The 24,914-nt window shown below is 38.9% G+C and overlaps 1 protein-coding gene across 28 annotated transcripts in view; it reads left to right on the plus strand.

The window, feature by feature from the left end:
* The first annotated feature begins 6,181 nt into the window (after positions 1 to 6,181).
* loxl3b (lysyl oxidase-like 3b) overlaps positions 6,182 to 24,914 on the plus strand; it is a 176,963-nt gene continuing 158,230 nt past the window's right edge. For 27 of the 28 annotated variants that reach the window (XR_015504977.1, XR_015504979.1, XR_015504978.1 and 24 more), the window contains exons 1-4: positions 6,182 to 6,370; positions 10,728 to 11,063; positions 11,918 to 12,081; positions 12,401 to 12,618. Coding sequence is in view for 25 of the 28 variants with exons in the window: in XM_087277610.1 (XP_087133736.1) it covers positions 10,736 to 11,063; positions 11,918 to 12,081; positions 12,401 to 12,618 (710 nt within the window). In the remaining 3 variants the exon portion in view is untranslated. The remainder of the gene's footprint in view (positions 6,371 to 10,727; positions 11,064 to 11,917; positions 12,082 to 12,400; positions 12,619 to 24,914) is intronic. The other variant, NM_001145684.2, reaches the window with a different exon arrangement.

Consider the following 24,914-nt stretch of genomic DNA (forward strand, 5'->3'; position numbering starts at 1 on the left):
GATTAAAGACCTATCTGTTTAGTAAAGCATACACTCAGTGCATCACCTAGCGGGTTCCACACTGGCTTCTACATCTTGCTTATATACACTATGAACAGCAGCTACGCTAATTATTCTCTTTATTCTCTATTTTCACCTGGGGATACTCATCCCGAGGTCCTCAGATTAGGCGGAGTCACTGATTGGATCCAAGACCAGCGACGTGATGATCCCAAGGATTCCATATCCGGGACCAGGCCATATCCTGAGCTGCTGCTGTGCTGATGGTCGTGGGGAGTGGAGAACATGTGTCTGATTCCAGCGACGCTCCAGGGACAGACGAGTCTTCATTGAGGCCATCTTCCAGCATAAACCACGGCGAATGAAGTTCTGCACAAGACTTTTGGCCAGCGGAGAAATTAAAATGGTCGTGCCCAACTGAGTCTGGTTCTCTCAAGGTTTTTTTTCTTCACTCTCATCAGGTGAAGTTTTTTTTCCCTCTCCGCTGTCGCCACTGCCTCGCATGGTTCAGGATTGGTAGAGCTACGCATCGATGAATTTGCTCTTCAGTGTTTGAACTCTCAGTAATGATTAAATCACACTGAACAGAGCTAAACTGAACTGAACTTAAACACTAAAACCTGAACCACACTGTTCCAGTTACTGAACCACACTGTTCCAGTTACTATGACCATTTATGTGAAGCTGCTTTGACACAATCTACATTGTAAAAGCGCTATACAAATAAAGCTGAATTGAATTGAATTGAAAAACTTTTTGCACACTCTTATACATTGCATTTGTGTTTTGCATTTGTGAAACGTATTTTATGAAAATGTATTTTTATTTTGAGCACGTGAAAATTTTTTGTGAATATAAATAAATATTTTACGCACGTGAATTTGATTTTATGCACGTGAAATTGGCTACGCATGTGTACATTGTGTCTTTTGCATGAATTTCTTTTGAGACTAAACTGATTCCATACCTACAGCCAATAAGAGAGCAGCTTTCACTTGTGTGTGCGTGTGTGTATACCTGCTGCAGGCCAGCGGGAGGCTGGGGGAGAAGTTAAAAGCGCTGGAAAATGGAGGAAATGGAGGAAAAACTAGTGGAGGTTTGACAGGACTCAGGAGCAACCATGTCTGTTTGACGTTTCATACAGAAAGAAATTAGTTTATTATCAACGTTGAGGAGAAATGGCTAATTCCCTTTAAACGCAGGTGAGCAAACATGTACATGTTCTACCCCATTAAAGGCTTCTTTCTCATGATGTAGTTAATAACAATAGATATAATACGTGTTTTTGGCTGTGAGACGTAGTTTGGACGAAGTTGTCGGCGATTCTTCCTATAGTAAAATCATGCAATGTGAAAGTCCCTGTCGTCGATCCATCTTGCAGTGTAAACAAAGCAGCGACGAAACGCTAGCCCAGATAGTCATGCAGTGTGAAAACAACTGTGACACGACTACTTTGAAAATCATGCAGTCTGAACTCGGCATTAGCGGTTCATACCGCTGTGTCCGTGGGGTCTTAATTTTTAAATGTCTTAAATCTCAAAAACTATATTTCAGGTACTTACAAGGTTTTTTATTAGGTCTTGATTTTCCTTTGTTCATGTGCAGCCAATCTAGCCAACAATCACCAACAATTTGTTTGAATAAATCTTTTAACTTTTTTTATATATATATATATATATATATATATATATATATATATATAAATAGATATATCTATTTTAACATTTTAATGTCTTTAAAACTCCTAAATTTAACTTGGTAAAAATGCAGAGACCCTATTTAAATAAAACAAAAATATACTAGATAAAAATTATAAAAATAAAAACTTATTTTTAGTAGGATCATTATGATTAAGGATTATTAAGGATATGTTTGCACATATTTTGAAGACCATCATAATACATAATTTTCTCCCTGAGATTATTACATTATTATTTTAAGATATGCAACATTTAAAAAAATATTTACTATACTTTGTGGTTTAATTTGAGCTTAAGGTATACAAAGACTTTAAAATACTAATTACTTTTTTATTTGAAAGTAAATTTAATGTTCATTCATTCATTATTTTTTCTTTTTTGCTTAGTCCCTTTATAGGGGTCACCACAGCAGAATGAACCGCCAACTTATCAAGCATATGTTTTACGCAGCAAATGCCCCTCCAGCTGCAACTCGGCACTGCAAAACACCCATACACTCTTGCATTCACACCCACACAAACACTATGGCCAATTTAGCTTACCCAATTCACATATAGTGCATGTCTTTGGATTGTTGGGGAAACCGGAGCACCTGGAGGAATCCCACGCCAACACAGGGACAACATGAGAACTTCACACTCCTCGAACCCAAGTACACCCGTCTGCAGCCCGCAGATCGGGGCGGGGCTGAATATGGGGCGGAGCTGAATGTGCAGCCCCGCCCATAAATGGGCGAGACTGAACATGTCACTCCGCCCACAAGTCTTTCATTGGTTCATGGAAACAGACGTTGATGTAATGTATGCTTTCGATTCCGGTTTTCATCTCTGCATGGTAAGTACACATCTTCTGTCATGTAAATGGTCAAATTATAGTGCAGTACACCTCACGTATTATGTGTCATTTATTTAATTAAAGGCCTTTAAGGAGATATGAAGTTTTAAAGCCTAAAAAAAAATGTTTTCTGTGTTAGGGTTGGCGTTTTCCAGGTTGATCGTACAGTTGGTGGTTTTATTCACTTAGAAGAATAATGTAAACTTTAAAGAGTTTTGAGCAAAACAGTTCATCACATGAAGTTTATTAATATCAAAGATAACAAAATATATTTTTCTTTGTGGCATGTTCTCTAATTGATATACTCTGGTAATGTTAATGCTAAATATGTACAATATAAAACTTGATTCTTAACTTACTGATCTGTACTACATTCTGTTTGCAGATCATTGGCATTGATATATATAGTCATCACTATGATTCCTGTGGAGCATATTCTCTGTTTTATTTTATTTTACCTCAGTTCTTTCTCTCTTTTGTTTTAATAGATTTGTGCATTTAATAATTTTTAATATATTTATTTACACTTCATGTTCTCTCTTTTTTTTTTTTTTTTACTTTATAACCCATGCATGAAACTTATGCAAAGGGGAATGTGAGGAGGGGCATGCCTAGTATAAACAAATTTAATTCTTTGAGTTTAACTTTAATATACTGTATGTTAAGCGACATGTTGATGATTGTTGGTTATTTTGTACAGATGCCGCCTGAGATCCTCTAGTGTATCCTACTGAGAGTTGTCACACAGGATGGTGATGGGACATTTCTGCAACTCTCACTGACATCCAGGACCTTCTGAGCAATTGTCATTCATTCATTCATTCATTCATTCATTCATTTTCTTGTCGGTTTTGTCCCTTTATTAATCCAGAGTCACAACAGCGGAATGGACTGCCAACTTATCCAGCAGGTTTTTACGCAGCGGATGCCCTTCCAGCCGCAACCCATCTTTGGGGAACATCCACACACACACACACACACTCATACACTACAGACAATTTAGCCTACCCAATTCACCTTTACCGCATGTCTTTGGACTGTGGGGGAAACCGGAGCACCCGGAGCAAACCCAGGCGAAGGCAGGGAGAACATGCAAACTCCACACAGAAACGCCAACTGAGCCGAGGTTCGAATCAGCGACCCAGCAACTTTCTTGCTGTGAGGTGGCAGCACTACCTACTGCGCCACTGCCTCGCCGAGCCATTGTCAGTAATCCAAAATTCAAGAAGCAGGCTGTGTGTGTGTGTGTGTGTGTGTGTGTACACATGATAAAGAGTACAGAATATGCCAAGCACTTTTTACTGCAGATTGTTACTAATGCTGTAGTGGAATTTCCCTGTAAAAAATATATAATTGTTTTTATGTTTATTAAAGATATTAATCACAAACTGCTGTATCTTAAATTATTATTATTTTTTTCTATAAATTGTCAGTCTTCCTTTTGTACGTGTGCATGTGCATACACAGATGTTCTGTAGGTGAGACATCTGACATCTAAAAAACACAGATCTGCCAGATTTTTACTCGAACCGAGAAAGAGGGACTTTCAACTGACTGTATTGCTTTGTGTTGGTGTTTTACTGAAGATGAAGTTGGTATTTATTTCTCAGGATTTGTCAAATAAAAAAAATCAGAAGTTTACACGAGTGCTGCACTTATTAATGTCAAATTTATTTTCATTAATTTGTGTCCTGATAGATAAGTAATAAATAAAACTGGCCGTTTGTGCCACACTATTAATATAATATTAAGTGTATTTAATATTCTAATTAAATGAAATAGAATAACAATGTTGTATGTGACTCTTAATAACCAAACAAAATCATTATAAAAAATATTTTTAAAGATCTACAGTGCAGAAATGGACACAGAAGGGTTGTTAGAAAGTGGTATTAAAGTATTTACCCTGCATTTACAAATAATACAAAAATAAAACCAAGAAGACTGCATTTTAAATCAGTAATATTAGATTATGAAATGATTTGTAACTTATTAATTAAATTGTAGAACAGATATCAAAACCACCCAGTAGGTGGCAGCAGAGCACTGTCTTCATTCAAATGGAGTAACTGAACAAAACTTTAATGGATTAGTAAATAATAAATAATGAAATTGATTGCATTCATAGATGACACACCATGTAATATGAAAAAAATTAATATAAAATTTTACTCATGCTGGAACATTTACATATAACAGAGCATATACATGTATATTCATAGCAGCATCAAAGTAAAAATAAATCCATTATATGATGAAATAATCAGATTTAATAAGTAAAAAGGTTACAAACGTATACTTCCCTTAATAAATAATAGCTTATTCCTGCTCTTAATAAAACTCAAAGCAGTGCAGTATTGAAAGAAAAACAATTGGACACATGCCCAATATTTTTAATAGACTTAAATCAAAGTATAATTTTAATATTTTCAATTGTAAATTTTCCAGAGAACTCTTCCATTCAAAGGGAAAAAATTAAACTGAACTAAAAACACTGCATTTTTATTTATTTATTTATTTTTTCTCTCTCCATCTTTATTTGTTGTAAATATGCAATATGCATTTGCATTTTGAAGCAAAATAATAAACCATTAAAATATCAGAACTAAAATCACTGCGTTTCTGAAGTGACACCATTGTGAAAAGAGTCTTTTGAGTCTTTTGTAATATTTTTTAGCAGGAAAAATACCATTATGAAATTCACATAACTGTTAACATAATTAACATATAAAACGCTCAGCAAGAATGTCCACTTTTGTGCATTTCTGTGTTTATTAACAATAAAAATAATATTTAAGAAATTGTACATGCATTTCCTGTTTACTGACACTACGTAGTGGGCATTCACGCTATTACGTTTCCACTAACCAATGAAATTACAGATGGGCGTGGCTGAATGTGCAGCCCCGCCCCACATTCATCCCCGCCCAGATCTGCGAGCTGCAGACAGGGGCTTCTCCTCGAACCAGCGAACTTCTTGCTGTGAGGCGACAGCGCTACCCACCGTCGCCCATAGATTTAATGTTAATTAATTTTTTTTTTACATTTTTCATTCATTCATTTTCTTTTTGGCTTAGTCCCTTTATTAACAAGGTCGCAGCAGCTGTGTTTCACACAGAAATTCCAACTGACCCAGCTGGGGCTTAGACCAGCGACCTTCTTGCTGTGAGGCGATCGTGCTATACCACGTGACGCCCTTTTTAACGTTTTTGGCAAAGTAATTTTTGTTGTTTTCAGGTTTTTAAAAAAAAATGTTTTTCATAAGTTTGGACGGTTTTGAGTATAGTTATCAATCTAATAACAAGTTATTCATTTAAAATGAACTGAATTTAATTCCTTTCATGGATTTACATGCAGGTCATTCTTAAATAATATGTTGTCATTTCTAGCAGTAGGCTATTAAAATTTGTGTAGGCTACGACAGTTTTATTATTACCGGTTATCTAGTTAAATTTGTGAAGAAAGCTGAATGAAAGTTTTTGAAGATTCAGATTTCATGTAACGTTAAAACGTGACTGACCAGAGAAACGTTCCGTTATGCAAGTCGGAAAATCTTTTCCTGCGCTGTGAAAGGGCTGTGTTGTTCCTCAAATAAATCCTGCCCCCTTTCATTCGTGTGAAGTCGTCCACGAGTCAGCTCCACCTTTACTCCTCTGTCTCTCTCTGTCCAGCTGGCATCCTCTTCATACACAGCCGTTTTTTCTGCTACTTTTCTCCGCTTTACAGCGTCTCAGTGCTGCAGCGGCTCTCGCGGTGCTTTCTGAATGCTTTTCGGGCTCTAAGATTGAATACAAACAGTGTGCTAAAGACTGCTAGGGGAAACTGGTTAACTTGAGGTAAGTGAAAATGGAAATGCGCAATTGTCTTATATATTTATTTATAATAGGACGTTATTGAATATTTGACTTTTTTGTGTTATAAATACCGTTGAATTAATGATTTATTTGTAAAGAGATCATAGTTAAACTCCATTATGTGATGGCAGACTTCTCTCAGTTTTGCAGTGAAGTTTATTAAAACCTGAAACTGTCTTTTTAATACTTTTACGTTGAGAAGAAAACGGTTAACAGCGCTTTCGGTTTATCAGAAGTGTTTTTCTCCCCCTCCGCATAGTATTTCTTTAAATCTGACCAAGAGATCTGATTTGGGGTCACATTATATTAACAATGAAATACCAGTTAGCAATCTTTCTTATATGTGTAGGAACTAAATGCAATCTAAAAAATCTGTCCATGAACTCTCCACAAATCCAGGTCTGTCTGCTTCACCGTTACCTCAGCAAGTAGATCAGGCATTCCAAAGCGTGATATAGTTTACAGATGTAATGGGTAGTAGTTTAGTTTGCGGTCAGTTTGATTTTTTTATAATTACAGTTAAAATACCGTAATTTAGTGTGTCTGTGAATCGTTCAACCCTGAGCTACTGAATATCTGTTTTCAATAGCTCGCCAGATTCTTATTCTATACCTTGTAATTGGATCCATTCACGGGTTGAGAGGTCGTTTGTCTATTCATTCTTGACATATTCTAACACATTTAACGCAACTTGCATATGTTAGATTCTTGAAATGACTATTAAGACTTGTTTTATATGATTAAATGCAGATTTAATATGTGTCTACATTGGTAGGTGTTCTTTATTGCATCATAATCCATTTGTGGGAAGATGAAAATAAAATGAAGATAAATATACAGTATCTTGGACCCAGAAATGTTTTATTTACTTAATTTCAATTAGCTGCGGTTATGTGTACAAATGGTATTGAATTATATTTGCAAGAGTTGCATTTTATTCCAAAAATGTGAAACGATTCATTATAGTGTCCTCAGTAGAGGGCATTAGAAGTCTTAAAGCAGTGTAAGCCAAGAACCAAATTAACCAAAGGTGAATCACATTACAAACTTTGATTTGAGGTTAAAACCTTATTCAAATGGTTCAAGATATGTGAGGAAAGATCTACAATCCCATGCAAACAGTTGTATTAATCTGTAGGCCTACAATACTGTTTTATAGGAAGTATAAAACTATTGTTGATTGGATTTTAATCATTTGCAGCGTTAGTGGGCGGGTCTTTAAATGTTTTTTTTTTTGTGTGTGCCTAGTTTGCTCGCTGACATTTTCTGATTGGTGTAATTCCTCAGCCTGATCTCATGAGGAAACATAAGTATTTTACGTTTTGTCAGTTTAGTGGCTAATTCATACGAGTATAGTCGTACGAAAATGTACGATTTTAAAAATGAGGCGTGGCACCTAACCCCACTTCTAACCCCAACCGTCTTTGGGTGATGAGCAAATGGTACTAAATTGTACGAATTACATCGTACGAAATCAAACGAATTAGCCACTAAATCAAAAAGTTACGAATTGCCGTGAGATTGCGTTGAATTTTCTGCACAGCATCATGGGTAATGTAGTTTTATTACTGCTTTAAAAAGCCAAATTATTGCAAAACGATGCAATCAACAAAAGCAAATTCAATTGATACAATTGATTGTTTCCTATATGAAAATGTACAGCGATTTAATTTTGCAGAACTGATTGCTGCACTCAGTTCAGCTGAAATTACATTGTTTTAAATGTTCATGACAGAAACATCACAATCTTTTTAGACCGATGAGCATGAAATTTGGAGTCACGGTAGCACGATCGCCTCACAGCAAGAAGGTTGCTGGCTCGAGCCTCGCCTGAGTCGGTTGGCATTTCTGTGTGGAGTGTTCTTGCATGTTGAGTTCTGCATGTTATGCTGGATAAGTTGGCAGTTTATTCTGCTGTGGCGACCACTGATTAATAAAGGGACTAAGCCGAAAAAGAAAATAAATTAACAAATAAACTTGAAAGTTGAATTATTAATTTATTATTAAGTCCACTGGATCAAAAATGGCCCAATATTTTTATCCTGATTTGGAAAATTGTGTTGATGATATTTCTTGATATTCAAATGAACAGAAAGGCACAGAACAGAGGGGCACATGACATGTTTGTGTAACAGGTCTTTTTGCACATTCCTCTGAGGGCCACAGGCTCCACTGTGACCTCTGTTAATCTGTTGTTGCTTTAATGAATCCCTGCAGCCGCACCAGTAAGGAGCTGTCATATGATCAGCTCAGTTTTCGTTTGATTGTCATACTGTATACAAAACTCCTGAAGAGATTAGCCTCCTGTCACTCAAGCACACAGTCAGTGGGAGGCTCAGTTAAACCATTTATTGCTTACCTCAAAGTCAGAGTGGCAGCAGGTGCTAATGGCTACCTAGAAAGACTGCTGTAAATAGTTACTTTTATATTTTTTTGAGAAATGTAACAATACGTTTTATTTTAACAGCAGGATTTTCTCAATAATTTTGAAAGTTGTCTAAAATAGATAATTGTTTAAACCAGTATGCAGTTTTGGTTATTCTAAAATGTTGCCGTCAAAGTTAATTCATTATGATTAATGATTACAGTGATTTTCCAGGAAGTGTTGGAAATCTGGAATGCAGACCTTATTTTAGACTTGATAAGAGTTAGTGCAAAGCTTTAATGTTTTTTATTTATTTATTTGTTTATTTTCTATTTAGTGGGTTTATATATATATATATATATATATATATATATATATATATATATATATACATATATATATATATATATATATATATATATATATATATATATATATATATATATATCTTTTTTCTGCTTAGTTTTATTTATATCAGTAATTCTTGAATCATTATTGAATCAGAAATTCAATAATTTATATCAGTAATGAGTTTCCATTACTCCATTTTTTTAATAAAACAAAAATTTGGTGCTGTGCATTTTACAAAAAAGCAAGCTTAAATGTTTATAATTAATTGACTGTATTTAATTTTATTTCTTTGGAATTTTTGTGAAGTTTATTAACAAATTTTAAGTAAAAATAGCTTCAAAGTCAACCATTTTTTAAATTTACTTTAATGACTTTAGTCTTTCAAAACTTGTAGGATGAGTAGTAGGACTGCAGTATAAATAATTCTTAGTTATTGCTTTTTATATTGTAATATTGATTTTGAATGTTGATTAATATGATTTACACGAAATCACTTTTTATTTGTGGTGAGAGAGTGAGAAGCACAGAATAGTACGCACTTCTAATCCAACTTTATCAACTGTGATTTTTTTCTAAAGTATTTGATTGGCCATTGGGGCAGCACAGTGGGTAAAAGTGGGTAGCACAATCGCCTCACAGCAAGAAGATTGCTGGTTTGAGCCCCAGCTGGGTCAGCTGACATTTCTGTGTGGATTTTGCATGTTCTCCCCATGCTCACCTGAGTTTCCTCCAGGTGCTTCGGTTTCCTCCACAAGTCCAAAAACATGTGATATAGGTGAATTGGGTAATCTAAATTGGCCATAGTGTATGTGTGTGAATGAGTGTGTTTGGATGTTTTACTGTGTTGGGTTGCAGCTGGAAGGGCATCCGCTGTGTAAAACGTGCTGGATAAGCTGGCAGTTTATTCTGTGGCAACTCCTGATTAATAAAGGACTAAGCCGAAATGAAATTGAATGAATAAATGAATGATTGGCCATTGTTATCACAAAAACAAAAAAATAAAGTTCAAAATGTGTAAGAAATCGGATGCAACTTGCACACATCTCAATGTAATTTCATGAAATATCACTCTTTATTTAATCGAAAATACTGTAATAGTTTAGTTTGTTTATTTTGATTCTGAACATTTGACTTACCCACAAGATGCTGAAGTTGCATTACAGTTATGGGAAATACATTTTTTTTTTAACAGCAGGATTTTCTCAATAATTTTGAAAGTTGTCTAAAATAGATCATTGTTTAAACCAGTATGCAGTTTTGGTTATTCTAAAATGTTGCCGTCAAAGTTAATTCATTATGATTAAACATTTTGTCAGTCAAAATTGGGGTAGAACACAGGCGTCAAACTCAGTTCCTGTAGTGCCACAGCTCTGCACAGTTTAGTTACAACCCTAATTAAACACACCTGATTAAACTAATTGAGTGCTTTAGGTGTGTTTTAAACCTAAAAGTAAGTGTGGTGGAGCAGGGTTTGGAATTAGGGCTGCGGCTCTCCAGCAACTGAGTTTGAAACCTCTGATGTTAAACAACCAAAGTGACCAGAATACAATATAAATGTAAAAGTTTAACGCTCAAAACATACAGTTCACTTACATTTTTCTTTGTGTTTGCTCTCCATTTTAGAGCCTCACATGGAGCTGCATCAATGGTGTCGACACATCATTGTCTTCTTACTGAATGTTTGGATTCCATCATGCTTTGCCCAGACCACACCACCAGCACGCTCCAGCCCCACGCCAACTCCCCAGACGGCAGACAACCCAGACTCGCTGAAGTTTCGTCTGTCTGGTTTCCCTAGAAAGCACAACGAGGGTCGCATTGAGGTGTTTTACAAAGGCGAGTGGGGCACCATCTGTGATGATGACTTCTCACTGGCCAATGCTCATGTCCTCTGTCGCCAGCTAGGCTTCGTTTCGGCCACAGGCTGGACACACAGTGCTAAATATGGCAAGGGTGCAGGTAAGTGTCTGTATTTAATTGTTATACACTGTAACGTTAGATTCACAGCTAAAAGCAAAGGTCACACTTTACAATATGGTTCATTAGTTAATGTTAATTAATGCATTTACTAACATGAACAAACAGTAAACCATACATTTACTGCTGTATTTGTTCATGTTAGTTAAAAGTTGATCGAACAGCAACATCATTTTTTCATTCATTCATTTTCCTTCGGCTTAATCTCTGATGAACAGAGGTTGCCACAGCAGAATGAACTACCAACTGTTCCAGCATATGTTTTACACAGGGAATACCCTTCCAGCTGCAACCCAGTACTGGGAAACACTCATACAGACTCATATACACACACACTCATATTTTAGCCAATTTAGTTCAGCCAGTTTCCCTATACTGCATGTCTTTGGATCGTGGGGGAAACCGGAATACCCGGAGGAAACCCACACAAACACATCCCTGTAGAAACACTACACAGAGCGCAATCTGGCCCAGCCAGGACTCGAACCAGTGTCTTCCTTACTATGAGACAGCAGTTCTAACCACTGAGCCGCAGTGCCGTACTCAGCAACACCATAACCCCTTTGATAAAATCAATAGTTAGTGACCAGCATGCAAAACGAATTTAAAACTATCTTGTGTGTGCTGACAAGAAAAAGTACAATAATTAATATTTATTTTTGTCAAGTTTTTGCCAAAAATCTAATTTGCTTTACTAAGTAAAAAAAAAAAAGTTGTTGAGTCATTTAACCAACCCATTTGAATATTACTGTGCAATACTTTGCTTTACACATGTGTACTCGGTCAGATATTCTGCATGACCCATATGCTGCTCAGAGAGTCTGTGTTTGTTTTAGGGAAAATTTGGCTTGACAATGTGCAGTGCAGCGGCAGTGAAAGAAGTGTGTCAGTGTGCAAATCTCGAGGTTGGGGAAACAGTGACTGCACTCATGATGAAGACGCCGGAGTCATCTGTAAAGATGAGAGACTGCCTGGATTTGTGGACTCTAATGTTATAGAGGTAAAGAACCCTATCAGCTAATTAAATAGGTCAATGTACAAAATTAAATAGGTCAAAAAGTCCAAAATCAGGCAGTTGTGATTAACTTTATACAGTTGAAGTCAGAATTATTAGCCCCCCCTTGAATTTTCTTTTCTTTTTTTAATATTTCCCAAATGTTTAACAAAGAAAGTAAACTTTCACAGTGTGTCTGATAATGAGGCTTGTAAATCCATGCCTCATAAGTGATTTTTAAAGAAATGAATAGTGAAAGCAGTGATGCTGAATGTGTGTCTGGGCTCTAACTCACTCTGCTCATTGTGACATGTGTTTCTCTCAGGTGCAGGTGGACGAGAACAGGGTGGAGGAGGTGCGTTTGCGGCCCGTCTTTACTACGGCTACTAAGCGGATGCCGGTCACCGAAGGAGTAGTGGAGGTTAAGAATAAGGACGGATGGGCTCAGATCTGTGATATTGGCTGGACACCCAAAAATACACATGTGGTTTGTGGCATGATGGGATTCCCCCATGAGAAGAAGGTCAATAAGAACTTCTACAAGTGAGTGTTCAAGACTTCTTGACTGATGTAGTGTGGGAATTGACTGGATGGTGATTATAATTAAATTATAAGTTATAAGTTAAATTTCATCAGCAGTGGCTGATATGATAATAATAAACGACCTGCACACTTGATCACTTCCTGTCAGATGAAGTACTGGCGATGCAGTGTTGCCAGATATTGCTACGACAATGTAAAAAATATATATATACAATTTTGTATTTTACAAATAGGAATTGTAGATGATAAGGAGTTTCTATGTAATGATAATAATCATAAAATTGCTACAATTATAATTGTATAATATTTATATACAAATTAACAGCAGTTCATCAACCCCTGATATGGTTGTCTTAAAACGAGCCCAGGTGCAATTGTGACGGTTTGGATACCCTAATGTGAGTACACCATTAGGGCTCTTTTTTTAACAATCTAAGTGCAAAGTCTAAAGTGCATGACACAAAAGCATTAAGGGCGTGTCTGAATCCACTTTTGCTATTTTAAGGACGGAAGAATATGCTCTGCGCCCTGGCAGATGGTCTAACAGGGTTTTGCTTATTTTCTTAATGAGTTATGGGTGTGTTTTGAGCATAACATGCATTAAACCAATCAAGTCTCCTCTCCTATTCCCTTTAAGAGTCAGTTTTGTCACGCCTTGGGGAATTTGCTATTTACATGGCAGAATTTGTAACAGGAAAAACAGACCATCTGCATTGAGGTTAAACAATGAGTCTCGTCCATTTGGCTTCTTTTTCTTTAATTTACTTTTACTCTTTACTCCTTTACCTAGGAAACAAGAGTTTTACACATTCCACTCTAGACATCCATTAGCCTACAAGAATAGGACAAACACACATCCTATTCTTTTGCCTCATGTGGTGATGCACACATCTCCAAAACCCTACAGGTGGACAAATCTAAACTTGTTTTTTATTAAAACAAATAGAAAAATTGCATGGCCGTGGTTTTTATATTTATGTAGATAATTTTAGCCCACGCATTTTAGACCACGCATTAATATCATTAAAATATACGTTCCATTGATTCCATCGGTTCAAGACCAAATCCAGATTTTATAAGCACCAGATGTTCAAGCAAACGTCTATCTTGGTTCGAGGACTAGCAGACCAGATGGTATAGGTCATTGGCATATGCACACAGTTCATATATACACATGCATATATACAGTGACATAATGTATATTGACATTAGGAAGTTTGTGGTTATTAGATCTAGTCTCTTTCTGCATGTCCAGGGGCCTCATGTACAAAGACTTGCGTGGAAATCATACTAAAACATTGCGTACGCACAAAGCTGTAGATGTGCGTACGCAGAAAAAAATTCAGATGTATGAAACTCTGCATACGCCGAATCCCACACATATTCTTTTGTACATAAGAATGAATGTGAAACTGAGCGCAACATGCACGAGCGCAAAACCCCTCCCTGCCTCCTCCCCCATATGAATATGCTAATGACTCTACTTTGGCAAAACCCAACGAAAAAGCAATGGCAAAAGCAAGCAAAAAGAGAAACTTTGAACAGAATGTGATTTGGAGGTGCTCCTTTCAGAGGTAGACTGGAGAAAAGTGGTGTTATTTGCAAGTTTGTCCTCCGGAATTAACAACAAAAAAAAAATAGAGTGGGAGAGTTTAGCTGATGCGGTTAACACAGTTGGGTCTGAACATCGCACTGAGTGGATTAAAAAAGAAATAGTGTGATTTATAAGTGTAAAATGTTGCAGTACTCTTAACAGTCTCAGTGGCGCAGCTCGAAAAACGCATGTCAACATGTTTTGAGACGTTCGAGCATGAACTCGGTTCAAATCCAGCGTCTGATAAGCTCATTCTTCTTTTTCCCCCCGCTACAAATCAGATTTTGCCAACTATCACGAGAAAAACAAGTAGGAATCATTAATAAGTTTTTGCATCATATTTTATTTGCACATTTATTGAATGGAAATGTTTCTGATTCACGCATGCAAATTCATCTTCAGATAGTGTCTTTATAGCAATGTGCGTGCAGTAGATAGCTCTGATTACATTGATAAAACAGGCGACCGCTGCAAATTGCGCTTTAATGTTTGGCTGGTCAACTGTATGGTATGGAAACCTTATATACCTGCTAGATGAACCCGTCTCATACAGCTGTCATTGCAAGGCTCAGACACTTTTGTACTTGTAGAGAGCAATTTAACACAACTGCCTCTAGGAGTCGCCAATGGAAATAAAACAGACATGCACAAAAAATGTGCGTACGCCAGCCATAAAGTTGGCGTGGAGCTGCGCACATTCCCACGTTCAGTTCATCGTTAGTAAATCCAAACGTGAGCGATTCTGAGCGTGAAACCTGGCTTACGCAAAGTTTTTGTGCGCACGCAGCGTTGATACATGAGGCCCCAGATCTGCCTCTTGTTGAACAAAAATGGCCCATCATGAAAGGAAGAATCAGACAATAATGACCACAAACTGCTGAGCAGCAGAGGTCGAGTCTCATGTCATAATAAGCTAAAGGTTTGCAATTAGTTTCCTTAATTCCTTAATTCCTTAAAGGCGACAGCCTGCCCTCCAGCTTCTCTTGGCGTAAAAAAAGCACAACGCTGATCTGGCAAATTACGGGGGTCTTCTCTGCGAGAGACGCACCATTTAGTGAATAGACTCCACTTCAGGGTATAGGCGCGCTCGGGGAGGGGGCTCTAGCCCGAGTGACGGTATTAGCCACCGCAATCGGTTGGTTACCTAAGTCTTTCTCGCATCTAAGGACAACCTGGAGGTTCCAAAGGTCAGCGAGGGTGCCAGATGGTGCCCTGTCCCTGAGAGAGTAGGTGCTCTCTCAAAGGGAACTGCCAGGCGAGGGCCATCGCGAGGATGGAGAGCTCTGACATCCAGGTCCGGTTGGGCCAGAGGGGCGCAACCAGCAACCTGTTCCTCATCCTCCCTGACCTTGCACAGTAACTGCGCGAGCAGGCTCGCTGGGGGAAACGCGTATTTGCACATGTTCCGAGGCCAGCTGTGAGCCAGTGCATCCGTGCCGAGTGCCCTCGGTCAGGGAAAAGAACAACTGGCAATGAGCGATCTCGGGGGAAGCAACAGATCGATCTGGGCTTCCCCGAATCGCGCCCATATCAGCTGAACAGACTCGGGGTGGAGTCTCCATTCTCCAGGATGCAAAGGCTGCCATGAGAGCCCATCCGCTGCACGGTTGAGCTTGCCTGAATGTAAATGGCGTGCATCGATTTCAGCCGCGGATGACTCCAGAGGAGCAGACGGAGGGCAAGCTGAGACATGTGGCGAGAGCGAATACCCCCCAAGCGGTTGATACACGCCACCGCCGCCGTGCTGTTCGTCCTGACCAGGACGTGTTGCTGCTCCAGCACCTCAGTCTCAGACAGTCTCAGACTGGCAGATTTTGGGCTGTCACATCTGGGGAATTGGAAAAGTGCTCTTTCATTGATGTTTTCATGGCAGTAAAAAGTGCCGTTGGAAATTGGGCCCCGCCCTCCAGCGGGGAAAGAGCAAGTTCCCTCTTCTCCAGATGACCTGTCCCAGGGAGGCTTCGCGGTCCGTTGCCGGACTTAGCGGCGCTCTGGGCAGGGGGGCTGCCTGCTTCCGAGGTGCTCGACACGCTCGCTTCACCAGAGGCGTGTGCAGGGGCCGTGCAGCTCTCATAGGCGGGCGCCTTCGGCGAGGAGCAGATATGGATGGTACGGCAGGCGGAGCGGGCTTACGGTCCCGCCGATAGGTGACATCACCCATCATACTGCTCTCTCACCGCCTCGAATTCCTGGGTGAATTCACAAACGGTGTCGCCGAACAGGCCAGCTTGGGATACGGGGGAGTCAAGAAAGCGGACTTTGTCGACTTCGCGCATATCAGCCAAGTTTTAGCCAGGGGTGGCACTCCTGGACCACTAGTGTGGACATCGTCCCCCCCAACGCACACGCAATGGACTTAGTGGTCCGAAGAGCATAGTCGGATATGGTGCGAAGCTCATGAGCCTGGGTTGGACCCACCCTCGTGCAGCTCGGCCAGCGCCTGTGCTTTGTAGCACTGGTAGGTGGCCATCGCATGCAAGGCGGAAGCAGCCTGGCCCGTAGCTTTGTAAGCTTTAGCTCCGAGGGAGGCAGATAACTTACAGGCTTTTGATGGGAGACGAGGCGGACCCCGCCAAGAAGAGGCGCCACGCGGACAAAGATTGACCGCAATCGCGCGCTCAACCTAAGGAATCGCCACATACCCCCTGGCCGCTCCACCGTCAAGAGTGGTGAGAGCGGAGGGACATGCAGCACGAGCAGAAAAAAGTGCCCTTCAAGACCGCGTGAGCCTACTGTGCACCTCCGGGAAGAAGGGGACGAGAGGCTTTGAAGGCTTTGCCCTCTGGTCCTCTACGTAGCACCCATCTAGTCGGTCCGGCCACGGAGCTGGGGGATAAACCATCTCTAACCCACAGCCGAAGCAGCCCGGGAAAGCACGGCTAACATGTCCGTTTCAGGATCCGTTTTGACAGCGCTAACCTGCCCGGAGGGGGCGAGCGGGTCTGGATCGTCATCGGACAATGAAAGCCCACCCTCCGATGCCGCGGTGGACGTCTGGTCTCTGCTGTCATCGACCGTAAGGGCTACCATCTGTTAGACGGATCGCTTCCCCCGCCCGAAACTTGGATGGAGCTCTTGGAGGAGCGGGAGGTCCGCGGGCCTGTGGGCAACAGTCATGGCATCGCAATGACGACATGAACTGCTCGCGAGCAGCGCAATAACATGCTAGACCCCCCAGGCATGCAACGCAGTGCCCGTGCCCATCATCCGAGGACAGGAAACCACCGCATCAAAGAACCCAAAGAACGCCAGGCAAGAGAGAAACCCAGCTCGACCGTCTGCCGCTGCGTTTACACACTCTGGACCGGGAGAATGCTCTCGTTCGTTTGGAATCGCTGGATCACAGCAGGAGGAACCCTCATCGACTCGATCAGAAAGTCTCTGAAGCGAAAAGGATAGTGAATGCTTGCTCCACCTGTGCTTATATGCAGAGTTAATTGCCAATGAAGCACACGTGCGAAAGCTAACGCTGCCAATTCATTGGCATTCATTGGCCAGTTCCATACTCTTTCAGACAAGTGGCTTCTGAACCGAATCCTCCCAATTTGTAGATTTTCTAAATCAAATCCACCAATTGCATTGGAGTTCCCCACCCGAAGGGGAACTGAAAATGAATCTTTTGTTTTTTCAGCTTCATTGTCAGATTATGTATCTTAGCAAATGGGTGTAGCTAACATATTGAACCACGCTGCTTTAACTGTCAGTTTTGATGAAAAAACAAATGGTGAGCAGGAGGTGTCTGTTAGGTTGTACAAACTCTTCTCAAAATTTTCCCATCTTTCTGAATGAAATGCCTACTTTACTATATCCACTCAGCTCACTGTAGAAAAACAAGCCACGCCCACTGTTGTGTCATTTAATATTTTGTTTCTCTAGGAACTGCGTGATAATACGAAACAAGTAAGATAGTCTCAGCTTCCGGTTCATGGGGTGTTGGTGACATCAAAAATTAAAAATGTGTTCATATTTTGAGAACACAATTAATGTGTTCAGTGAAATACTTAGAAATATATTTTTTCCACTTTAATAAATTACATTTTAAAGAGTTTAAAGATCACATTTTTTGTGATTGTTTATAAAGCTTGTTTGGCATGCTGTCCTGGGAGAGAGCCCTGAGCTCATAAGATCCTCAAGCCTGGGGCTCCCTCCTGTTTGCAATGCAAGAGGGGAGTTTGAGCTCAGGTAGATCTTGAGAACTCCCCTGCTGTAGTAGCTAATGAACAGATAGTGATTGCTCATAAGAGATAAGTACTTACTATTAGCATGTCTATGGTGCTGCTTTGTATTAGTCGATTAGCTTAAGTTACATGTTTTTGGATGGTGGGAGGAAACCGGGGAACCCGGGGGACACCCATGTGAGCTGGGGGAGAATGTGTAAACTCAACACAGAAACGATGGCTGGCTTGGTAAGGACTAGAACCAATGAAGTTCTTGCTGTGAGGCAACCGTGCTAAGCACTGGCCCACCGTGACACCCAACTAGGAAAGGAGGAGGATTAAGGGTGGAAGGGGAGATTCTTCAAAATTAAGATAGCTGTTTTATGGAACGTAGGGTATTTATATTGGCTTAGGAATCATCTAATTGGTGAATCATAAATCAAATAATGCGACAAAACAATCACATCTTTTGAAGCATTTTACTTATAGCATTGGAGTTTTGGGAGCGGATCTATTTGTATTTCTTGTGTATGTGTTTATGTGGCATCTTACTATACTGTGTCAGTGCAGTCACTGTGAAAGGAAATAATGTTTACTTCTCTCACCCATCTGTGAAATGCAGTTTAGCTCAGCAGCACACACAAACACATACACACACTGTTTAAACCAACCAAGTATTGCATGGATGTGGGACACTCGTGCAATGTAGGCATATCATCCCCCAAATTCAGAGGAATGTTGACAAGAATGTTCCACTTACAAGAATGAGTCTTGTGCAAAATATATATGACTTTACTCACATATATGTCAAGTTTTGATGTTGAGAGGAAGCTAAAAGCATGTCTGTGTATCTACTAGACGTCTGCCTGTATTTATTTCCCATTTGTTGTTTTATAGACTATATAAAGCTTTCGTTTCTCAATCTGTCTCCCTAAGGCACGTTTGCACCATTACCAGCCCCACATTAATGAATCAATGGTACACTGTGACTGTTGATGTTTCCATAACCTCAAGAAATCTAAATACCCTCAAAAAGACATAAGTTCTAATAAAACTATCAGCAAAATTGTAAAACCATTAGTTTTGGGGCTATTTAAATAGAATCCGTAGAAATTTTATTTAAGATTTATAATAGAATAAATAATAAAACTATATGATCAAAAAATCATTACAACATATGTTACTGTAACTTAACTGAATATGTTAATCATGTAACATTTTAATTCTGTTAATGTATTAATGTAAGTGGAAGTGACTTTAAAAATGAAAAAAAAAAAAATTCAATTTAAAAATGTAAGACTGCAACCATTTATTAAAATGTATTTATAAAAGAAAAATACTAAAAAAAATTATTTCACAGTGTATGTAATTTTATAATCGCCTCTATTGCCTGTGGTCAGGGCTGCCGCGTCCATAGAGACAACCTAGGCGGTCGTCTACGACACCTCCCTCACCACCCGGGTTGAGGGCGACGTGATTGAAGTCTGAAGTCTTCCAAAGAGGCATATAGATTGTTTGCAACAAGTTCCAGTTTTCATGAAGTTTCCTACTTTATGAGCCAAAACTTTTGGAAGTCTAGAAAAGCTGTTCTACATTTATTATTTTGGTCGATTTAAACAATCATAAACAACATTAAACAGATACATTTGGATGTTCTGATAGTGATCCCTACATAGTGATTATTTCCTGCCCTCCATCTGAATTTCTTGCGTCATCAATGACGTCATGTGAAAACAACCTATAAAGGCTTTAAAGTCAGAGTGAACAGGAAGTTGCTGAGACTTTTATTTCATTATGTTGATGCATAAATATATACACTAGATATCGCATACAGACCCTGAACATGCGTCAATAGTGCCACCATATTTGTTCAGTGCTCCCTGGACAAATGTCATTCAACTGCACTAGTCAAGACTAAAGCCAATCTGAATATGCTGGAGTTTTAACGCTGTTTACAGGTGTTGTATCAAGCAAACAAAGAAAACAAAGCACAGTCAGAACAAATCATAGGTAAGATTTTATTTTATTTTTTTATGATTTTGTATGTTACAAACTTTTGTGCTAAACAAGTCAAGTTATTGATGATAATACAGTCTCTTACTGCCCTGACCATAAGGCAAAGTAGCACTAAATTGCTCTAAATACTTGGCTTATGTTAGTTTTGTTGAATAAAATTAGCAAACAATGTAAATGAAATATGACAACAAGATGCTGCGCACCGCAATAACTTGTGTTATTGTCAGTTAAGTGAACGAGTCGTTCATAACAGGGATTCATTCACAAACGAGTCACTCCCACTGTTAGAATGAGAAGTATAAACGGGAGAGGGCGTGTGTTTCAGGACACGGTTTAGATCAAATTGAACAGGGAGGGAGGATAAAACACTTCCATGCACATAAACACGCGCTCTTTGTAGGCGATGCATGTGCGATAACTAACCGTCAATGCAGAAAAGTGATGTAAAATTTTCAAAGTTGGTAAGATTGGTTATTGGATTTCATAAATCATGAAGATTTGACTCTGATTTCATTAAAAACGTAATTAAAGACTGATTAAAAACCTTTATTTTCGGTAACATAATATGTGACAATTTAAATATATTTTCCTATGTCTAATCGGGAAGAAACTCAAGTCATTTGTGAGTTAACGTTAAGTGCTTGTTTTAATCTGATCTTTTTGTTTTGGATACGGTTTTTACCCCACTTAGTTCAGCAACTGCATTGCGCTTCTTTTAAAGGACCGTTAGAGTACATACTGTAACTGGGGTTCTCACTATTGAAGGGATTTTTACCATGAACCTGTTTAATGTTAGTGCATGTTTTTGGGGGTTATTTAGTGTTATAGTTATTCTAATCTTGGTTTTCCTTATCTTTCCCTTTTTCTTTTCCTTTTACTCCACCTTATCATATACACTTATATTTCAACTTACTAGTATTTTGTTAAGAACAATTTTGTTGTATCAGGTTGGTATATTATCTGAACTAGATTATTTAATTGCTTTATGTGATAACAAATTCTAGCTTTAACATTGTGGAATGTTAGAGGCTTTGTAATATTTAAACTAAAACAAGAGATGAATAGGGTCAACTATCTCCATTCTAAAACATTAGCCGCGATTCCACTATCGCGCCTAAAGCGAGCGAGCCAAGGCCAGCGGCGTTTCCACTAGGGTTGGGAATCTAAGCTATAATGCCGATCCGATACGCATCTCGATACAAAGAATACGATCCGATATATTAGCGATACATTTGTGACATATTGCGATGCAACACGATACGATTCACACCCATATCACGATACAATGCGATAATTCAGCACTAGCTTATTAGATCAAGTTTATGAGATGATGTAAGAAAGGATGCTGTGCCATTGAATGAGTTTGATTATTTATTAACAAAGCAAAACCAAGAATTTTTTTACAAACTGGCTTTTCTCTCAGAGCCAGAGTGTCAGTTTACAGTAGAGGGCCATTTTAGAACCTATAGCACATATTATTTAAGGATTTTCAAGATAAACAGAATGTATAAGTGCAATATATATTATAAATGTATATATTTGCACTCTTTCAACATAAAGGTTTACCATTGCACAACAAGAATTGTGATTTAACCTTTCAACTATGAAAACAAGTTTTACAAAGATATATTGTGCCACTGAATATTCAAAACTTAAGGTCAAGAACTAGCAGTGTTATGCTGCTTTGAAACATCACTGTCACTGTAAACAACAGGCTAATAAAAATATAAATAAATACAAATTAACAGGAGGAGGTGTTTAAAACCTTCGTTCTCCGTGACACTAGGCTGAAAATCTTTGCAGATGAACAATGCAATAGCATTCGTTATTGCCGTAGAGCGCACAAAACTGTTGCGCATGGAAAAAACTTGCAGTGCTTTTCTCACCACTTTTGGAGCTGGTAGCTACATTTGAAGCAGAGCAGGAAGCCGGGGATGCAGGGACACTGGATGATGCTTCCACAACAACACCGTGGCGCCGCTTCAAGTGAGATATCAGATTAGTCGTACTGCCCGTGTAGTTTACAGATGCGCGGCACATTTTGCAAATTGCATCTGTCCTAAGAAGTCGTCCATCTTTTTTGCAAAATCCATAATGTTGCCATACTTAGATTTAAAACTCAGTGGGGAATAAAATGTTTGTTTTGCTTCTCGCGCTTTCTGAGGGCGCTCCACTAGCTTCATCCGCACACCTGATACACTGAGTTGTAGTGTAAGTGTACACTACACATCGGCAAGTCCATTGCTTAGGCATACTTTATGTAGGTCGATTAAATAATGCGCCAAAAACAGGTTGACAACACTTGCTAATAAATAAAAAATACATTCTATATTAAAAATATAAGCTGTATCTTGGAAAAACCGATGCATCTCGCAAAAACCGATGCATCTCGATTTGCTTCCAAAATTTCATTCATCCTCTGCTGCTCTACCGATGCACTCGCATCGTGCACGCGCATGACCGCGTATCGATACATATCGGTTAATCTTCCCATCCCTAGTTTCCACTGTCACTTCCAGGGCTTAATCGGGCCAAAGCGGGGCTTTCTTGGGGCCAGCGGCCGGCCTTTTTTGGCCCGCCGAATACCTTGGGCCAAGGAGGGCCAGCTGGGGCTTCGGGGTGGAGTGAAAGGAGAGGCGGGCAGTTTTCTGATCGCACATGAGTACATGCGCCAAACAAATAAATAAATAAGGGAAAGAAAACATCTGGCCTTATAGTCAGGGGTCTTTTTGCATATGATCACCCTTATGTTTCCCTTTTAAACGTAAGGCTGCTGCATAAAATAATAAAGTATTTTAAATTTATATTGATGTTCTTTGCTGCGTCCTCCTTTATGTTTCAACAGCGCATAATAATCATTACACCATATTAAAAACACAGTAGACAATAAAGGTTTTCGAGAGTTTTTTAGGTGTTAGTTTAAAAGGTGTGTTTGTGCACGTTTAAATACCTGTATTTGTGTGTGAGACTGGGCTAGAGCGCTCCCTTCACAGCTCTGTTGATGCCGCGAGCGGGCAGATATTGAGATAATACACAATATAAATACAACAGAAAGACATAAAACTTATCAAATTACGTGCCCACTTTCGTAGACTTTAAACAATATAGTATCATTTCTTGATAAAATAGCCTAAGCTATATTGAAATATAATTTAAAGAATTACAAATATCGGATATATATAAAATCGCATTAAATAAATATACCAATATAAAATAAACAAAAGCTAGCTACAGTATAACAATGTAGGTAGCCTATATACAATACATAAATCAAACCGTTTTAAAGCCACATATAGCCTAACTTTCATTTTACAAAGACCTATCTGAAAAAAAAGATTTTAGATATTTTATAAAAACAATAAACACTGGAGAAGGTTTGAAATATTATTTATAAAGTATTTGGATACGATGATATTAATCAAATCGCGCAAATAGAGCAATATTTGGGTGAGTGAATGAAGAATCTAGCCTACCCTTTTTTCTGTCACTCAGTCCTGCGCAGCGCTCGCTGCTTTAAACGCATTGGGGGAAAGCCCACACACAAAATGTGTTCTAATTCTCAAACAACTGTTTATGTTTTTATATGATGTGGTTAAATTTATAAATGAAACTTTAAATGAAGATGGTTCATTTAACATGAATTTACAACAATGGTTTTGTTTCGTGATGATTCTATGGTGTGCTTTATCTGCCTCATTCCCGCTGGAGTGGGCGGGTTGTGTGACGTTTGATTGGGGGACGTTCTGTGGGCGGTGTTTGTGTGACGCGCTGTGAGCTACTAGCCCGACAGTGGAAACGCGACATGATTTCGGCCTCATTTCTCAACCTCCCGGGCTATTGGCCCGGCCCGGCCCGATTAAAACCCTGGCTCGCACTGGCCCGATGGTGGAAATGCGGCTAATTATTTCTGCAAGAAACACATTTACTGCAAGGCAAAGTTATTAAACTCTGTAATTGATGGCCAGGTCAGGATAAAGCAGCATCATTTGGTTCACATTCAAAGGGAGTAGTGGTGTTGATACATAAATCTGTACCATTTCATGTACTTAAAATTATCCGTGACCCATCTGGCAGATATGTTATTATTACTGGTAGGATGCTCAATGAATAATGTAACCTTGTGAGTTTTTATGGCCCAAATGCAGACAAACCTAATTTATTTCACAATCTCTTCTTAACTTTATCTTCTCTTCAGGGTAATTTAATAGTTGGGGGAGATTTTATTTGTACCCTGCATCCTAATTTGTACCATTCCACAGGTATTGACGCTTCACATCTACAGACTAGAAATAATTAATCAGTACATTAAAGATCCTAATTTAATTGATATTTGGAGGTTTCCAAATTCAACAAAAAACCAATTCTCTTGCTGCTCTTTAACAGTTCATACATATTCTAGAATAGACTATTTTTTTAATTTCAAAGAATCTGACCAATCTCATATCTAATTGTACATATATCAGCATAGTTTTATCAGATCATGCATCATTATCATTAAAATATACTCTCAGAAATATTATTAAAAGTCA

The sequence above is a fragment of the Danio rerio genome, chromosome 13, assembly GCF_052040795.2.
Source record: "Danio rerio strain M-AB ecotype USA chromosome 13, GRCz13ab, whole genome shotgun sequence".
Lineage (NCBI taxonomy): Eukaryota > Metazoa > Chordata > Actinopteri > Cypriniformes > Danionidae > Danio > Danio rerio.